This window comes from Letharia columbiana, assembly GCF_014066305.1.
Source record: "Letharia columbiana isolate WasteWater2 chromosome Unknown Sc0000039_s0, whole genome shotgun sequence".
NCBI classification, from domain to species: Eukaryota; Fungi; Ascomycota; class Lecanoromycetes; order Lecanorales; family Parmeliaceae; genus Letharia; species Letharia columbiana.
In genome coordinates, this window is record NW_023501083.1 from 232,035 (window position 1) to 245,439 (window position 13,405).

At 35.9% G+C, this 13,405-nt stretch overlaps 4 protein-coding genes across 4 annotated transcripts; 2 read left to right on the top strand and 2 right to left on the bottom strand.

Annotated features, from left to right (window-relative positions):
- Positions 1–7,014: 7,014 nt before the first annotated feature.
- HO173_009322 (uncharacterized protein) lies at positions 7,015–8,504 on the top strand (the record flags this gene model as incomplete). The annotated part of the gene is made up of 6 exons (XM_037311213.1): positions 7,015–7,438; positions 7,488–7,619; positions 7,677–7,906; positions 7,963–8,248; positions 8,303–8,357; positions 8,417–8,504. 6 exons carry the CDS (start codon positions 7,015–7,017, stop codon positions 8,502–8,504), a joined length of 1,215 nt encoding a protein of 404 aa, XP_037161870.1.
- Positions 8,505–8,551: 47 nt separating this feature from the next.
- Positions 8,552–9,181, bottom strand: HO173_009323 (uncharacterized protein; the record flags this gene model as incomplete). Its single annotated transcript, XM_037311214.1, has 2 exons — positions 8,552–8,857; positions 8,927–9,181. The coding sequence occupies 2 exons, from the start codon at positions 9,179–9,181 to the stop codon at positions 8,552–8,554; spliced, it is 561 nt and encodes a 186-aa protein (XP_037161871.1).
- Positions 9,182–9,486: 305 nt separating this feature from the next.
- HO173_009324 (uncharacterized protein) lies at positions 9,487–11,377 on the top strand (the record flags this gene model as incomplete). Its single annotated transcript, XM_037311215.1, has 2 exons — positions 9,487–9,738; positions 9,845–11,377. 2 exons carry the CDS (start codon positions 9,487–9,489, stop codon positions 11,375–11,377), a joined length of 1,785 nt encoding a protein of 594 aa, XP_037161872.1.
- Positions 11,378–11,702: 325 nt separating this feature from the next.
- On the bottom strand, positions 11,703–13,402 carry HO173_009325 (uncharacterized protein; the record flags this gene model as incomplete). The annotated part of the gene is made up of 2 exons (XM_037311216.1): positions 11,703–12,943; positions 13,006–13,402. 2 exons carry the CDS (start codon positions 13,400–13,402, stop codon positions 11,703–11,705), a joined length of 1,638 nt encoding a protein of 545 aa, XP_037161873.1.
- Between the last annotated feature and the right edge of the window lie 3 nt (positions 13,403–13,405).

The window sequence follows — 13,405 nt, forward strand, 5'->3', positions numbered from 1 at the left end:
TTTAATATATATATATTATTAACTATTATACTCTTATCTTTAAAAATTAATATAATTAAAAAATATTTTATTTTAATTAATTTTAATCGCTTTATTATTAATATTATTACTAATTATAAAAAGTCTATATTATAAGATATTAATATATATATCGCGAAAATTATCGATTTTATATAATATAATTAAATCTAAATAAATATCTAATTAATATTAAATTCGTTAATATATCTTTTATTATAAAAGAAATATAATTAATTTATATATTAAGATATTAAGATATTATATTATAAATAATTTATTTAGTTAATAATAGCGTTATATTAAAATATTATATATATTATCTTAATAATCTTTAATTAAATTATTTCTCTTTTAATATTAAAGCGATTATAATTAATTAAAATTTACGATAATTATTAATTCTTTTCCTATATCGCTCTTCTATATATTTAAAGTTATTATATATTAAGATAATACTCGAAGCTTACTCTATCGTCTATATATATTACTTTATCTTCTTTTTTAAATTAGATATTCGATATTATAATATTAAAATATAAAATAACTAAATTAAATTAATATAATATATTAAATATTTATTATTAAGCCCCCCCTTAATATAAATAAAGCTTTAAAATAGTTTAAAAATTCGATAATTTATAAAGGCGTATTTAATAGTAAAGAGTTACTAGAATAAGAGTAGCTAGCTAATAAACTAAGATATTAAAAGAATTTATCTTTAAGAAGAAATAATTCTCTTAATAAATAGTTTAAAATAGTTAAAGTTAATAAGATATTAACTCGATTATTATAAAAATTATATTTTTAAAGAATTATAGATTATTAAACTTAATTTCTTTTACGAAAAAGTAAAAATTATTAAACGTCTAATAACGCGCTAATATTTCAATTTTTCGATTTAATACTTCGACGGCTATTTTCTAACTCTAGACTATTATAAATTCGCGCTTTTTAAACTTTACTATTTTATTAAAATCGATATTTTTTAAAAACTTAATATATATAAAGTTTAGAAAATACTTTTACGCTATTCGAAATATATATATACTTTAATATTTATATAGCGCTTTAAAAAAGCGCTTTATATCCTAGCTTATATCGTATAATATTTTTAATATATATTTTATTTTTCCTTTATTCGAGTATTTAAAATAATACTTTTTCTTCTTTATCGACTAGCTTCTAGATTTTAATTATTAATTATTTTAAAAATATTTATTATTAAAGAAAGATTAAATAAAGAAGAGTATCGTAATATATAAAGATATAGAATTAATATTACTAATTAGAGCGCGATAGCGTCTTTTAAATAATTAATTAAAGACTTTAAGAAAAAATAATAAAAAGCGAGCGGGTGTTATAAAACTTATCGAGAGTTTAATAAATAAAGATATAGTTTTTATTTCGATAATAAATATTAATAATTATTATAATATATACTATAGATCGCAATATTAATATTAATATTAATAAAAAGTATTATAATATAGAGAGAAGAGAAATAAAAAATTAATATTAGATAAAATTTTGTAACGTAATTTTATTAGCGTTTAATAGTATAATATTATTACTTTTAAGCGAGATAAACTCTTAATTAGTACTATTAAGTATTATTAAAATATCTATTTTTAAAAATAACTTTTTATTTTATAGAATAATCTTTCTATCGTTTATATTCGAATTTATATTAATTTAAATATTTATAATATCTTAAGACGATAAGCTTATACTATCTACTTCGCTATTACTTAATCTTTATTTAAAATTATATTTATATACTCTTAAACGATTAGATTATTTTATATTATTCGATATATTAATATTTATTTAATTAAATAAATTAAAAGAAGCTAGATTTCTATTAAAAATCTATAAGAAATAGAGTTATATTTATTAATAAGTTTTAATAGCGTTTTAGTTAGCGTAGTCTACTTAATATATATAAGCGCTAAAATTAATTATATATTAGACTTTATATTATTTAATATCTCGTTATTCTTTTAAATATATATAAATTAAGATAATATTATATATCGCGCTAGCGCGTTTAGCTTAATAATAATAAATTTATAAAGAATTTTAAATCTTATAACTCGTATATTACTACGTAATAATAATATTAATACGAAGTACCCGAATTAATAACTATCCCTCTTTTCTATTTAAAGCCTCTTTATATTATAAATCGAATTATTTATAAATACCTCGCGCGACTTAATCTTATTCTACTATTCTTTAATATAATAGTAGAATTTAAGAACTATCTCGATATAGCTATTAATAATTTTTTTATTTAAAAAAATTAATTTTTAAATAATATTCGCGCTATAATTATATTATAAATATATTAAAATATTTATATTAAGATAATAAAAGAATATAGAGTTCTTAGATTAAGAAAATTTTATATAATAGAGATATAATATTAAGCGTATATTTTAATCTAATTAAAGATACGCGTAAAGAGCTTAATAGATTAGATTCTATCGAATAATTTATTACGTTAATAAATAAAATATTATTTAAACTTAATCTTTATTTTTAAATATTATTTGATTTTATTTAATAATAAAGATATATTTTCTTAGTTAATATCGAAGATCTTTTATATTATAATACTTAATTTAAAGATTAAAGAGTATATTAAAAGAATTTAGATAATTATAATAAATATAAATTAATATTAATTCTAAAGCGATAAGAATATAAAGCGCGTTTATTCTTCTTATATTATCTACTATATCGGTTATAATAAGATTCTTTTATTTTATTCGCTTTAGAAAATCGCTAGAAAGGCCTTTATACTTATAAATAAATTAAGTTTATTTCGCTATAGTAATATCTTTATTATTATTTATATAATTTATATCTTCGCTATTTAAATTCTTATTATTATTAATATCTTTATTCTATTAATTAATTAACTTTATAATATTACTCTTACTTTTTATCTCTATAATCTTTTTATAAAGAGAATATTATTATCTTTTATTAAGAAGAGAAGTTAAATAGCTATCTCGATTTCGCTTAAATCGTATTAAGCTTATATATTTTATATTTAACTTTTTAAGTTTAATATCTATAGGCGATAATAATAAGCGAAACTAAATAGCCTTCTTATTATTAATATTCTAGAGATTCTATTAATCTTTAGAAATAATTTCTCTAGTATTAAAACGTCTAAATTAAGTATATTTTAATCTTCTTATAATAAATATAACTATTATATATATCGCTTTAATATATAAAAATCGCTTAATTATATAATTAATATATCTAAGATAATTTTTATTTAAATCTATTAACGTCTAGTTCTTAATAGTCTACTTCTAGACCTTTCGAATAGTTATAATATATTTATTCTTATAATTTCGATTTCCGCTTACCCGCTTTTATAGGTTCTTTAAAAACATCGAATTTAGAATATTATAGGCGTTATACTTTATATTAAAATTAGCTTTTTAAAGTTCGTTATTTATTATTATTCTTTATACCTCTATTAATATCTTATTTATAATTTTTAAGCTATTTATAATCTTTTCTAATATATCTTTAATTAATATTAATTATACTCTATTATTACTAACTTATATAATTAAATCATATATTCTTTATCTAATATTTTAAATTAATACTCTCTCTAAAACTTTAGTATTAAGAGTGAGAATAAAGTTAGATATTATAATATAAGATTAGAATAAAATTAATAGCTCGAAGAATTAAAAGAAGTTATTAAAAGAATTTAAAAGGTAAAGTTAATTTAAAATATTTTAAAATATTTTAAAATATAAGAAAAGAAAACTTATAAATAATAAAAGTAAATATTAATAAAGATAATAATAATAATAATTAGATTAATAAATAGTAACTATTATATTTAATTAACTAGTATATTTTACTAGCGCTTTTTAATTCCTTTAAAAAAATCGTAAATTTTAAAATTAAAAGTTGAAATTTAAGAAAGAGAGAGACTATTTAAATTATATCGAAGATAGAATATATAGTTAAGACGATAGTATTATAATTTTAAACTCTAAATAGATATTAAACTATAAAGACGCGCGGCGTAGTTTTATTATATATAAGTTATTAACTTAAGCTAATATTAAAGCTTATATTTTAAATAATAATATATAAGCTATATAGTTTAATATTAAGATATAAAATCGCGTAACGCGCTTTTATCGTTTATAGCTCTCTTCTAATTATAATTTATCTTTACTTATTCTTTAATATATAAACTAGACCTAGCTCGTAGTCTACTTTTTTTTTAACTTTTTTAAATTATTTTAGAGATTATATTACTTTAATTATCGTTATTTAATTAAAATAAATTTATTTACTCTTTTAATAGTCTTTTCTTTTACTTTATTACTATAACTAATATAAATATAATCGCGAATAATAATTAGACTTTTTTTAATATAATTACTATCGCGATAATTAATAATAAGTTATATAATAAAATAGCTAATAATAAGTTATATAATAAAATAACTAATAATAAATTATAAGATAAAATAGCTAGTAATAAATAGTAAGATAAAGCTTTAATATAAATCTAATATCTCTTTTATATATATTATTATTAATATAGCTATTAATCTAATCTCGGCCTTAAATTAGAAGTAACTTAACTCGAGAGATATATAAAGAGCGTTTTTTTAACTAATAATAAGGTCGAGATAAGTAATAACGATATCGAGGACTTATTCGATTCGCCTTCTCCGTTTTTTCTTATTAAGTCTTATATTAAGAAATTAAAGATCTCTTCTAGCGTTATTAAGAAGTTAACTAAATAAAAGAAAGTAATTTTAAAATTAAAAAAGAGGTTTTAGAAGAATAAATCTACTTAGAAGTTTAAAGATAAAGAATTAAAGAGAGCGTATAACGAATCTATTAATAATGAACTTAATAATATAATAACTTTCGAGTTAACTTCTATAAAAAAGAAACGCGGGGTATTAAATATAGCGAAGCTAGTTAAAATAGTAACAGCTAAGTTCTCTACAAACTACTATATTCTCTATAATTCGAAGAAGGAGAATATAAGTAAATTAGTCTTTTATTTATATATTAAATTCGATAACTATTTCTTATATATTCTCTTTATACTCGCGAATATTAAAGATTTTAAACTTATTTCTTAAGGCGGCGTTCGTCTTAATAATCTATATATTACTATTATTATTAAGTCTAAGTAGTTTAATAAAAAATAGCTAAATACGTTTTAGAGAGTTAAATTTAATTCGAATAATATAACTCGTAATCTTTATAATTCTCTTAGATATATTATAAAAGTCTATAAGAAGATAAATAACGTCGATATTAATAATAAGATCCTTATTAAAGAAAATAAGAATTAATATTATCTTTAATATCGAGAATTTTATATACTAGATAATTAAGAGAGTCTAAATAAAGATCTTTATTTAAAGTAGCTAAGTTTCGAAAAAGATCTTTATATCGAAGTAACTTTTAAGAAAAGCTATTTTATAGCTATTTAATCAGCGCTTAGCCACTCTAATAATAATATATTTTCTCTTATACTAGATTTTATATAATTAACTCTAAAGAAGAAGAATAGCGAAGTTATATTTATAAAAGCTATCTTATATAAGAAAGAGAAGATATTTAAGAAGTTAAAAAAGAGTAAAGTCTTATCTAATCTCGCTAAAAATCTATAAAGTAAAAACTTTAAATAATATAGTATTTAATGAAGAGATTAGATAAGAAATTAATTATAATTAAGATAGTTTTTTATAGCTTAATTATATAATAGCTAGATAAATTCTATTAGATAATTAATAGATAGATTTATATAGATCTTATATAGAATCTTTAAAAGTAATAAATTCTATTAAATATATATTTAATTAAGTTAATATATAAATCGCTAAAAGGTTCTATAATATATAAATATACTTAGTACTATATAGAGTATCGTATTAAAATTTATCTATAATAAAATTATTCTTATATATAAATAATATTTATAGTATATAAATATTATATAGAATTATAAAAATAAGTTTTATTTTATATTACGTCGTTAAGAGAATATATTTAATCTTAAAGTAGTAAAGCGCGTATATCTTAATAATTATCGATAGAAATAAGGTGGATCTAAATGTAAGTTTCGGATTTGCCCTCAAAAGGCTTCCTTTAAATTTCTTTTTAAAAAAAAGGAACAAAACAAAAAGGGAAAAAAAGGGGGGCGAAAAAACAAAGGGGTTATTTTATTTAAAAAACTTCTAAAGGGAAAAAGAAAAAAAAAAAGGCCAAAACAAAAACCCCAAAACCCACCAAACCCCCCAAAAACCAACTCCAAAAAAAAAAAAAAAAAAAAAAAAAAAAAAAAAAAAAACAAAAAAAAAAAAAAAGGAAAATAAATAATTAAATACTTTTTTAAGGAAAAAAAAAAAAAAACCCCAAAAAAGGCTAGGGGGAAAGCAAAAAAAAAAAAAAAAAAACCAAAAAATAAAAAAAAAAAAAACCAAAAAAGGTATTAGAGAAGTAAAGACAAAAAGAGAGGGGGGGGGAGGGGGGGGGGGGTTGAATTTTTTTTTATTTTTTTTTTTTTTTTTTTTTTTTTTTTTTTTATTCACTTCCTGTTTCTATCCTCAAGCAGAAGGCATGTCCCCAATATGCAAACTGGGCGAGACAGAGTGATGGAAAAGAGCTATCTGAAGGGCGATACCAATTGCCCTTCCAGAGGCCCTCAGATGAGTGCCGTACCTTCTATTCGCAGGAAGTCGAGGATGCAATTGAACGCTTAAGACCTAAGATTGCTGACCCAGACCTGTTTCGCCTTTTCGAGAATGCATTTCCGAATACACTCGACACTGCTGTCAAGTGGAAGGGCTTTGCATGGAAAGACAAGCAGGAAGGTGCACTGACGGACGAGGATCTGGCTTTTGTTATCACGGGCGATATGTATGCGCTTCCTTCCTTCTATTCCTGCTCCGGCGCTGACTCCCGGCTAGAAATGCAATGTGGTTACGCGACTCAGCGAACCAGATCCTATCCTACCTACCAGTCCTCCAAGCATCTGAGGATCCCAACTCCTTGGCCGCGCTGTTTCGCGGCGTGATCAACGTACAGTCTCGTTACATCAAAATCACCCCTTACTGCCATGCCTTCCAACCACCACCAGAGTCGGGCATCAATGTTGAATTTAATGGTGCATATACAATGAATACTGTGCGTATGTTTGGGAAGCTGGGATATGATCAGAAAAAGACGTTCGACTGCAAATGGGAGCTTGACTCCTTAGCTTCGTTCTTACAGATTTCGTCTGATTACTACAATGCTACTGGGGATATCGGGCCATTCGAGAAGTATCTGTGGATGGACACAGTTGAGGTAATCCTGGCAGCTGCAGAAGCTATGCGAACCGCGACGTACACACCAGATGGTAGGACGAGCATGGCATAGCGGTCCCTACCCATGGCTGACTTCCGCAGGGCACATCGCACCCAGCGGGTACACCATGAAAGGCAAGACGGATAGAGCTACAGAGACGACTTCAAACGATGGCATAGGTAACCCTGTCATCTACACCGGTATGGTGCGCTCGACCTTTCGCCCCTCAGATGGTAACTCGCCCGAGTCTCACCAGCAGTAGGAAGTCCGATGACTGACAGAAACCACAGACGCAACCATCTTCCAATACCTAATACCCTCCAATATGATGTTCGCACGGTACCTCGAAGAGGCTGGTCTCATAATGCAAAGAATGGATACGCAGAGAAGTAGAGATCTAGAATCGAGAATGCAGAGCATGGCCTCGGAGATACGCGCTGGAATCACGAAATACGGCATAGTGTCACATCCACTCTTTGGTGCTATGTTTGCTTTCGAGGTCGATGGTTATGGTAGCCAGGTTCGTCTCCCCACAATCCCAATAGAGAGATGCTCTACGCTTACATGCCGTGTCAGAATACCATGGACGATGCCAACCTGCCGAGTCTGCTGTCAGCATCCATGATGGGCTACGTTAGCCCGCGCGACGAAGTCTACATGAACACAAGGCTGTTCGCCCTTAGTGAGGCCAACCCATACTGGGCGTTTGGCAATGTCTTCAACGCAATTGGAGGACCGCATACGGGGCCTACGAAAGCATGGCCTCTGGCTAGCATCGTGCGCGTCTTGACTAGTGGGGATATAAATGGGGAGGAACAGAGGGACGAACTGAGAACGATCTTGGGTACTACGGGCGGTCTTGGTGAGATGCTAGGAACTGCGTACGATTCTGGCACTTGAGGCTAATCACATACAGGTCTTATACACGAGAGTGTTGAGTCACACAACGCTAAAGACTATACTCGGTCATGGTAAGCTCTTCATCGCCCCTCTTGGTTTTGGAATACCCCTAGACTGACGACTGTGGCAGGTTCGGCTGGGCCAATGGTATGTTTGGCCAGATGATCCTCGACATCGAAGCGCGAATGCCCCATATTCTGGACGACAGCTATCAATAATCCGACTCCTCCAATATTACTTTCCCCAACCACTGGTATTAAAAGCCTCATACATCAGTATGGCCGCTTTGCATGCCGCCTCCTCTTTCACTATCCTGGCCCGTCTCGCCGCCACCACCAACGAACCCCTTGTTTCCACCGCCCAGCGCGCCTTGAACATCTACCCCTCCTCCACCGCCTCCTCCATCTCTCTCATCCTTAATCTCCGCCTGCTCCGCCTTCTTGCGATCCAGGTCAGATGTAAGGCTAGTCTGCTCGCCGAATCCGTGCTTGCCCTCTTGTGCGGCTGCTATGTCACCGTCACCAGCTGCGCGCATTTGCTCGCCTTCTTGATTGGATACGGGGCCGCCCATCTGTGCGCATCATGTGATTAGAGATGTGTCGCTCAAGATCAAAAACAAGACCTGAAATGTGACCCTCACGCTTTCGTCGGCATCACCGCTAGAGTCCTGTGCTCCGTAGCCTAAGCTGCTTGGCATGGCTTCGTTCTGCGACGCACTCCCTCTATCGCCAACTGTGTCATTGGGTTCACGGCGCTCATAGGCGGGGTCTGAGCGTTGCTGGGATGCGCTTGTGGAGGTAGCATCTTTCCTTTCAGAAGCCGTTTGGTCAGCGGGATTGTCAGGGTTGTCGTAGGCTGTGTCGATTGAGGGCTGGGATGGTGCTTGAGGGTCCATTTGAGAAAGGATTGGGCTTGAGTTGGCTAGATTTTTGGGATGAGACTCCTGAAAATCTGGCACTTTTGGATGTACAGGCGCAGTGTGCAGCGTATAAGACGGGTATATGTTCGTAGAACGTTGTCAAAGCAGTTTGCTGGAGCAGCAAATTGGTCGTTTATTGTGGGCTATGTTCTTTGAGAGTGACGTAGAGAAGCCCCACATTAAACTGCCCTTTCACTCTTGCTACCCAGCGCTCAACTGCCGTCATCATCATATTAGCGTCAAGCTGGCCTGCTCTTCCAATCCGCCTGTACCTCGATATCATGACACCTCCGACAGGTGCGCATATTATTGCCAGAAGTCTGCGAGATCTGGGCATCACAGTCATATTCGGTATTGTCGGCATACCTGTCGTCGAGATAGCGGAGGAAGCTATCAATTTGGGGATCCGTTTCATCGGCTTTAGGAACGAACAGGCCGCAGGCTATGCAGCGAGCGCCTATGGATATTTGACGGGGAGACCAGGTATATGTCTTGTGGTAGGAGGGCCGGGCGTGTTACATGGCATGGCTGGTGTATGTGTACTCATGGGTAGCTGTCAAAGAAAATACATTTCACCCATCTTCACTCATATACCATTACTTCTTCTAGAGCCCCCATGGACTAATGAGACGTACATAGATCGGCAACGCAAATGTAAACGCTTTTCCTCTCCTCCTCCTCGCTGGTTCCTCGGAAACCAACCTTGTCTCCCGCGGAGCATTTCAAGAACTCGATGCCATCTCCCTCCTCACACCTCACACTAAGCTGGCCCTGCGCCCTTCATCTCTCGAATCAATACCAGATGTCATACAAAACACATATCGAATATCATGGTATGGGCGACCAGGCACAGGCTTCGTGGATCTACCTGCAGATTTGATCAAAGGCGTTGTGGAGGATGCAGAAGATGTGGCAGAAGCGGCACCAATACCTAACGCACCGAAGGGTGGTGTTGAGGAAGCTAGATTATTCAAAATTGCTCAATTGATTAAGTCGGCGAAAGCGCCATTGGTGGTTATTGGCAAGGGTGCTGCGTATGCAAGAGCAGAAGGCGTGACAAGAGATCTCATCGACAAGACGAACCTTCCTTTCCTCCCTACACCAATGGGTAAAGGCGTCATCGCCGATTCCCATTCCGCCAATACAGCCAGTGCACGGAGTACCGCACTGAAAGAAGCAGATGTGGTACTTGTATTAGGAGCCCGCCTAAATTGGATTCTACATTTCGGCGACGCCCCCAAGTGGAACCCCGCTGCTCAATTTATACAAGTGGATATCTCAGCTGAAGAAATAGGGAGGAACTCCGGGAATCCGGAACTCGGCATCATTGGCGACATCGATATCGTGGTATCCCAGCTCATCTCTGCGCTCGACAGCTGGTCCTACCCAGCCTCTACACCCTTCATACAGCATCTTTCCGCCGCAAAATCAAAGAACGAAGCCACCGCCGCCTCAAAAGCGTCAGACTCGAGAACACCAATGACCTACGCCCACGCCTTCACCATCATCGAACAGACCCTCCACTCGCTCTCCCCACCGAATGATGCAGGCATCGTATACGTCTCGGAAGGTGCAAATACTATGGACATCTCCCGCTCTATCTTCCCCGTCTCTCACCCACGACTACGTCTTGACGCTGGTACCTACGCTACAATGGGCGTGGGGCTAGGTTATGCGATAGCGGCGCACGCCGCTTATAACGGCTCAGCAGCGGAAGGACAGAGCGGGCCTCAGGGGAGGAAAAAGGTGGTGTGTCTAGAAGGAGATTCTGCATTCGGCTTCTCGGCGATGGAAGTCGAAACCATGGCCCGCTACGGCATGGACATCCTCATCTTCGTCATCAATAACGGCGGCGTTTATCACGGCGACAGCGACGATGCCGAAGCCTGGTTAGAGCTGCAGGGAAAGACGCTGGAGGGCAAGAGTGAAGGTGGGCTCCGGAGTACATCTCTAGGCTGGGAGGTCGGCTATGAGAAGATTGCGGAGGCTTGCGGCGGTGTCGGATATCTGGTCAGGACGCCGGAGGAATTGGAGAGGGCGACAAGAGAGGGGTTTAGAGAGGGGAGGGTGTGTGTGGTCAATGTGATGGTGGAGGCGGGAAAGGGGCAGAAGTTGGAGTTTGGGTGGCAGGCTAGTGGGACGGAGAAGACAAGGAAGAGGTCAAAACTCTGAACGTGTGGTAAGAACAAGGATCATGATCGGAGGGGCGACTTTTCGCATATTTTCGTGTACATATTTGGATTTTCAGGCCCTTGACGAGCTAACTTAGGGTTTACGATCCCTGGTGCACATCGAATGGCAAGGCTCCCGACTCAATAGTCATGCAACCCTTCCTGCAACTACTGGAGACAGGTATTTGGGGGCCCGAGAAACAAAGCTGCTCCGCTTACAGCAAGATCGACATGGAAATTCGCGGCCCAAAGCCCATGCATAACTTCGTTTTGGAACGCAATGGTCCGTCTTTACCACATGGCCCTACGCTCTAGACTCACGGATTTCAGCCCTCAGTCTTCCTATTTCTTTCCGTAAACACCAACTCCAACCTCCCCGGCGTCGCCGTGAACTGATCCCCCATATCCCTCTCCACCGCCTCCCCCCTCCCCGTCCCCGGCGCGAATCCCAAATCGTATCTACTCAGCAGTGCAGCGGTAACGGACCTGATCTCCATCAACGCAAGGTTCTTGCCCACGCAGCCAAACCTCCCTTGGAAAAACGGAGCAAAGGCTCCCTTGTCGTGCACGAGTTCCGGCTCGGAGTACCAGCGCTCCGGGATGAATTCCAGAGGGCGCTCGAAGCAGGAGGGGAGGCGGTGCAGGGAGTAGACGGGGAGACAGAGGACGGTGGAGCCGGGGATGAAGGTGGAGGCTATGGTGACGCCTTCGGGGGGGGATTCGCGGAGGCCGGCGGAGGGGACGGGCGGGTGCAGGCGCAGGGTTTCGTTGATGGCGCCGTTGAGGTGGGGGAGGGATTGGAGGGCTCGGGCGTCGGGGTTTGCGTCCAGTTGGTCGAGCTCGGAACGAATTTTGGAGATTTGAGAAGGGTCGAGGGCGAGGTGGTAGAAGAGCATGACGAGCGTGGTGGCTGTGGTGTCGGAGCCGGCGATGATGATCCCGAAGGCGTCGCCGTTGAGCCAACTGCGGTCGGCCTCGAGGGAGTCGTTCTCGCGAGAAGCGTTGATGAGCCAGGAGGTGATGTCGTTGTTCTCGCCGTCATCTTCACGGTCGATGCGTTCGCGCATTTGGGCGTCGGACCATACGAACATCGATTTCCAGCCGGAAGCCACGCCGGGGATGCTGAAGCCGATCCTGGCGAGCCAGGGCATGGGCGTGAAGAGACCGAGAAGCGTCATCCCATCGCGCATCAGGTCGATGGCGAAATGACGTTTTCCGGTTGCGAGCATGTTGAAGGATTTGCCGAAGGAGAGCTGGCCCATGAGGTCGAAGGACAAGTAGTGGAACCAGGATGTTACATCCAATGGCGTACCCAGACGCTGGGATATGGCGGACGTGAGGATAGAGGTGTAATGGTTTACTTGAGGTTCGTATTGGTTTAGGGCTTTGGCGCCGAAGCCATGGTCCCAGATTCGGCGGCGCTGGTCGTGAAATGATTTGTTGCGGGTGGTTATGATAGAGGTTCGGGGAAGGAGAAGGTCGTAGAAGGGGGCTTTGGTGCATTTGCTGCCGGGGCCATTGATCTCAGCCATTGCTGAGGGAGAGCGGATTGAGATCTCATTTGGGCCTAGATGTATGTTTCTTAATTCAGAAACCTTTCAGCCTTGATGGAGGTACTACGATACTCACCAGTGCGAACAAAATCTCCAAATTGCTGATGCAACTCATCCAGCACTCTAAAGTTCGGCTGGCTTAACAGCTTGCCCACATGCCAGAATTTTGATACTCGGGCCCCTATGGGACCTGGAAATTTGCGTAATTTATGGAAAAAGATACGATATATAGCAATGCTAGTAAACAGAGAGGCGCTATATGAGAGGACTATGAGCGCGGACGCTCTGGCTGCTTGACTTGATTCGCTGAGCGCCCATATTCTGGCCTCACCGATAAATAAGAATAAGGAGAGGAGTAAGAAGGAGCGGAAGAGCTGCGGGGCTTGAATGTGGTGCTCATTGCGGATGAAGATGAGATTGTGAGAGAGGATGCCCGCTGCTGCTGCTATGCAGAGCTTTGTCTGTTGCAGCATTCT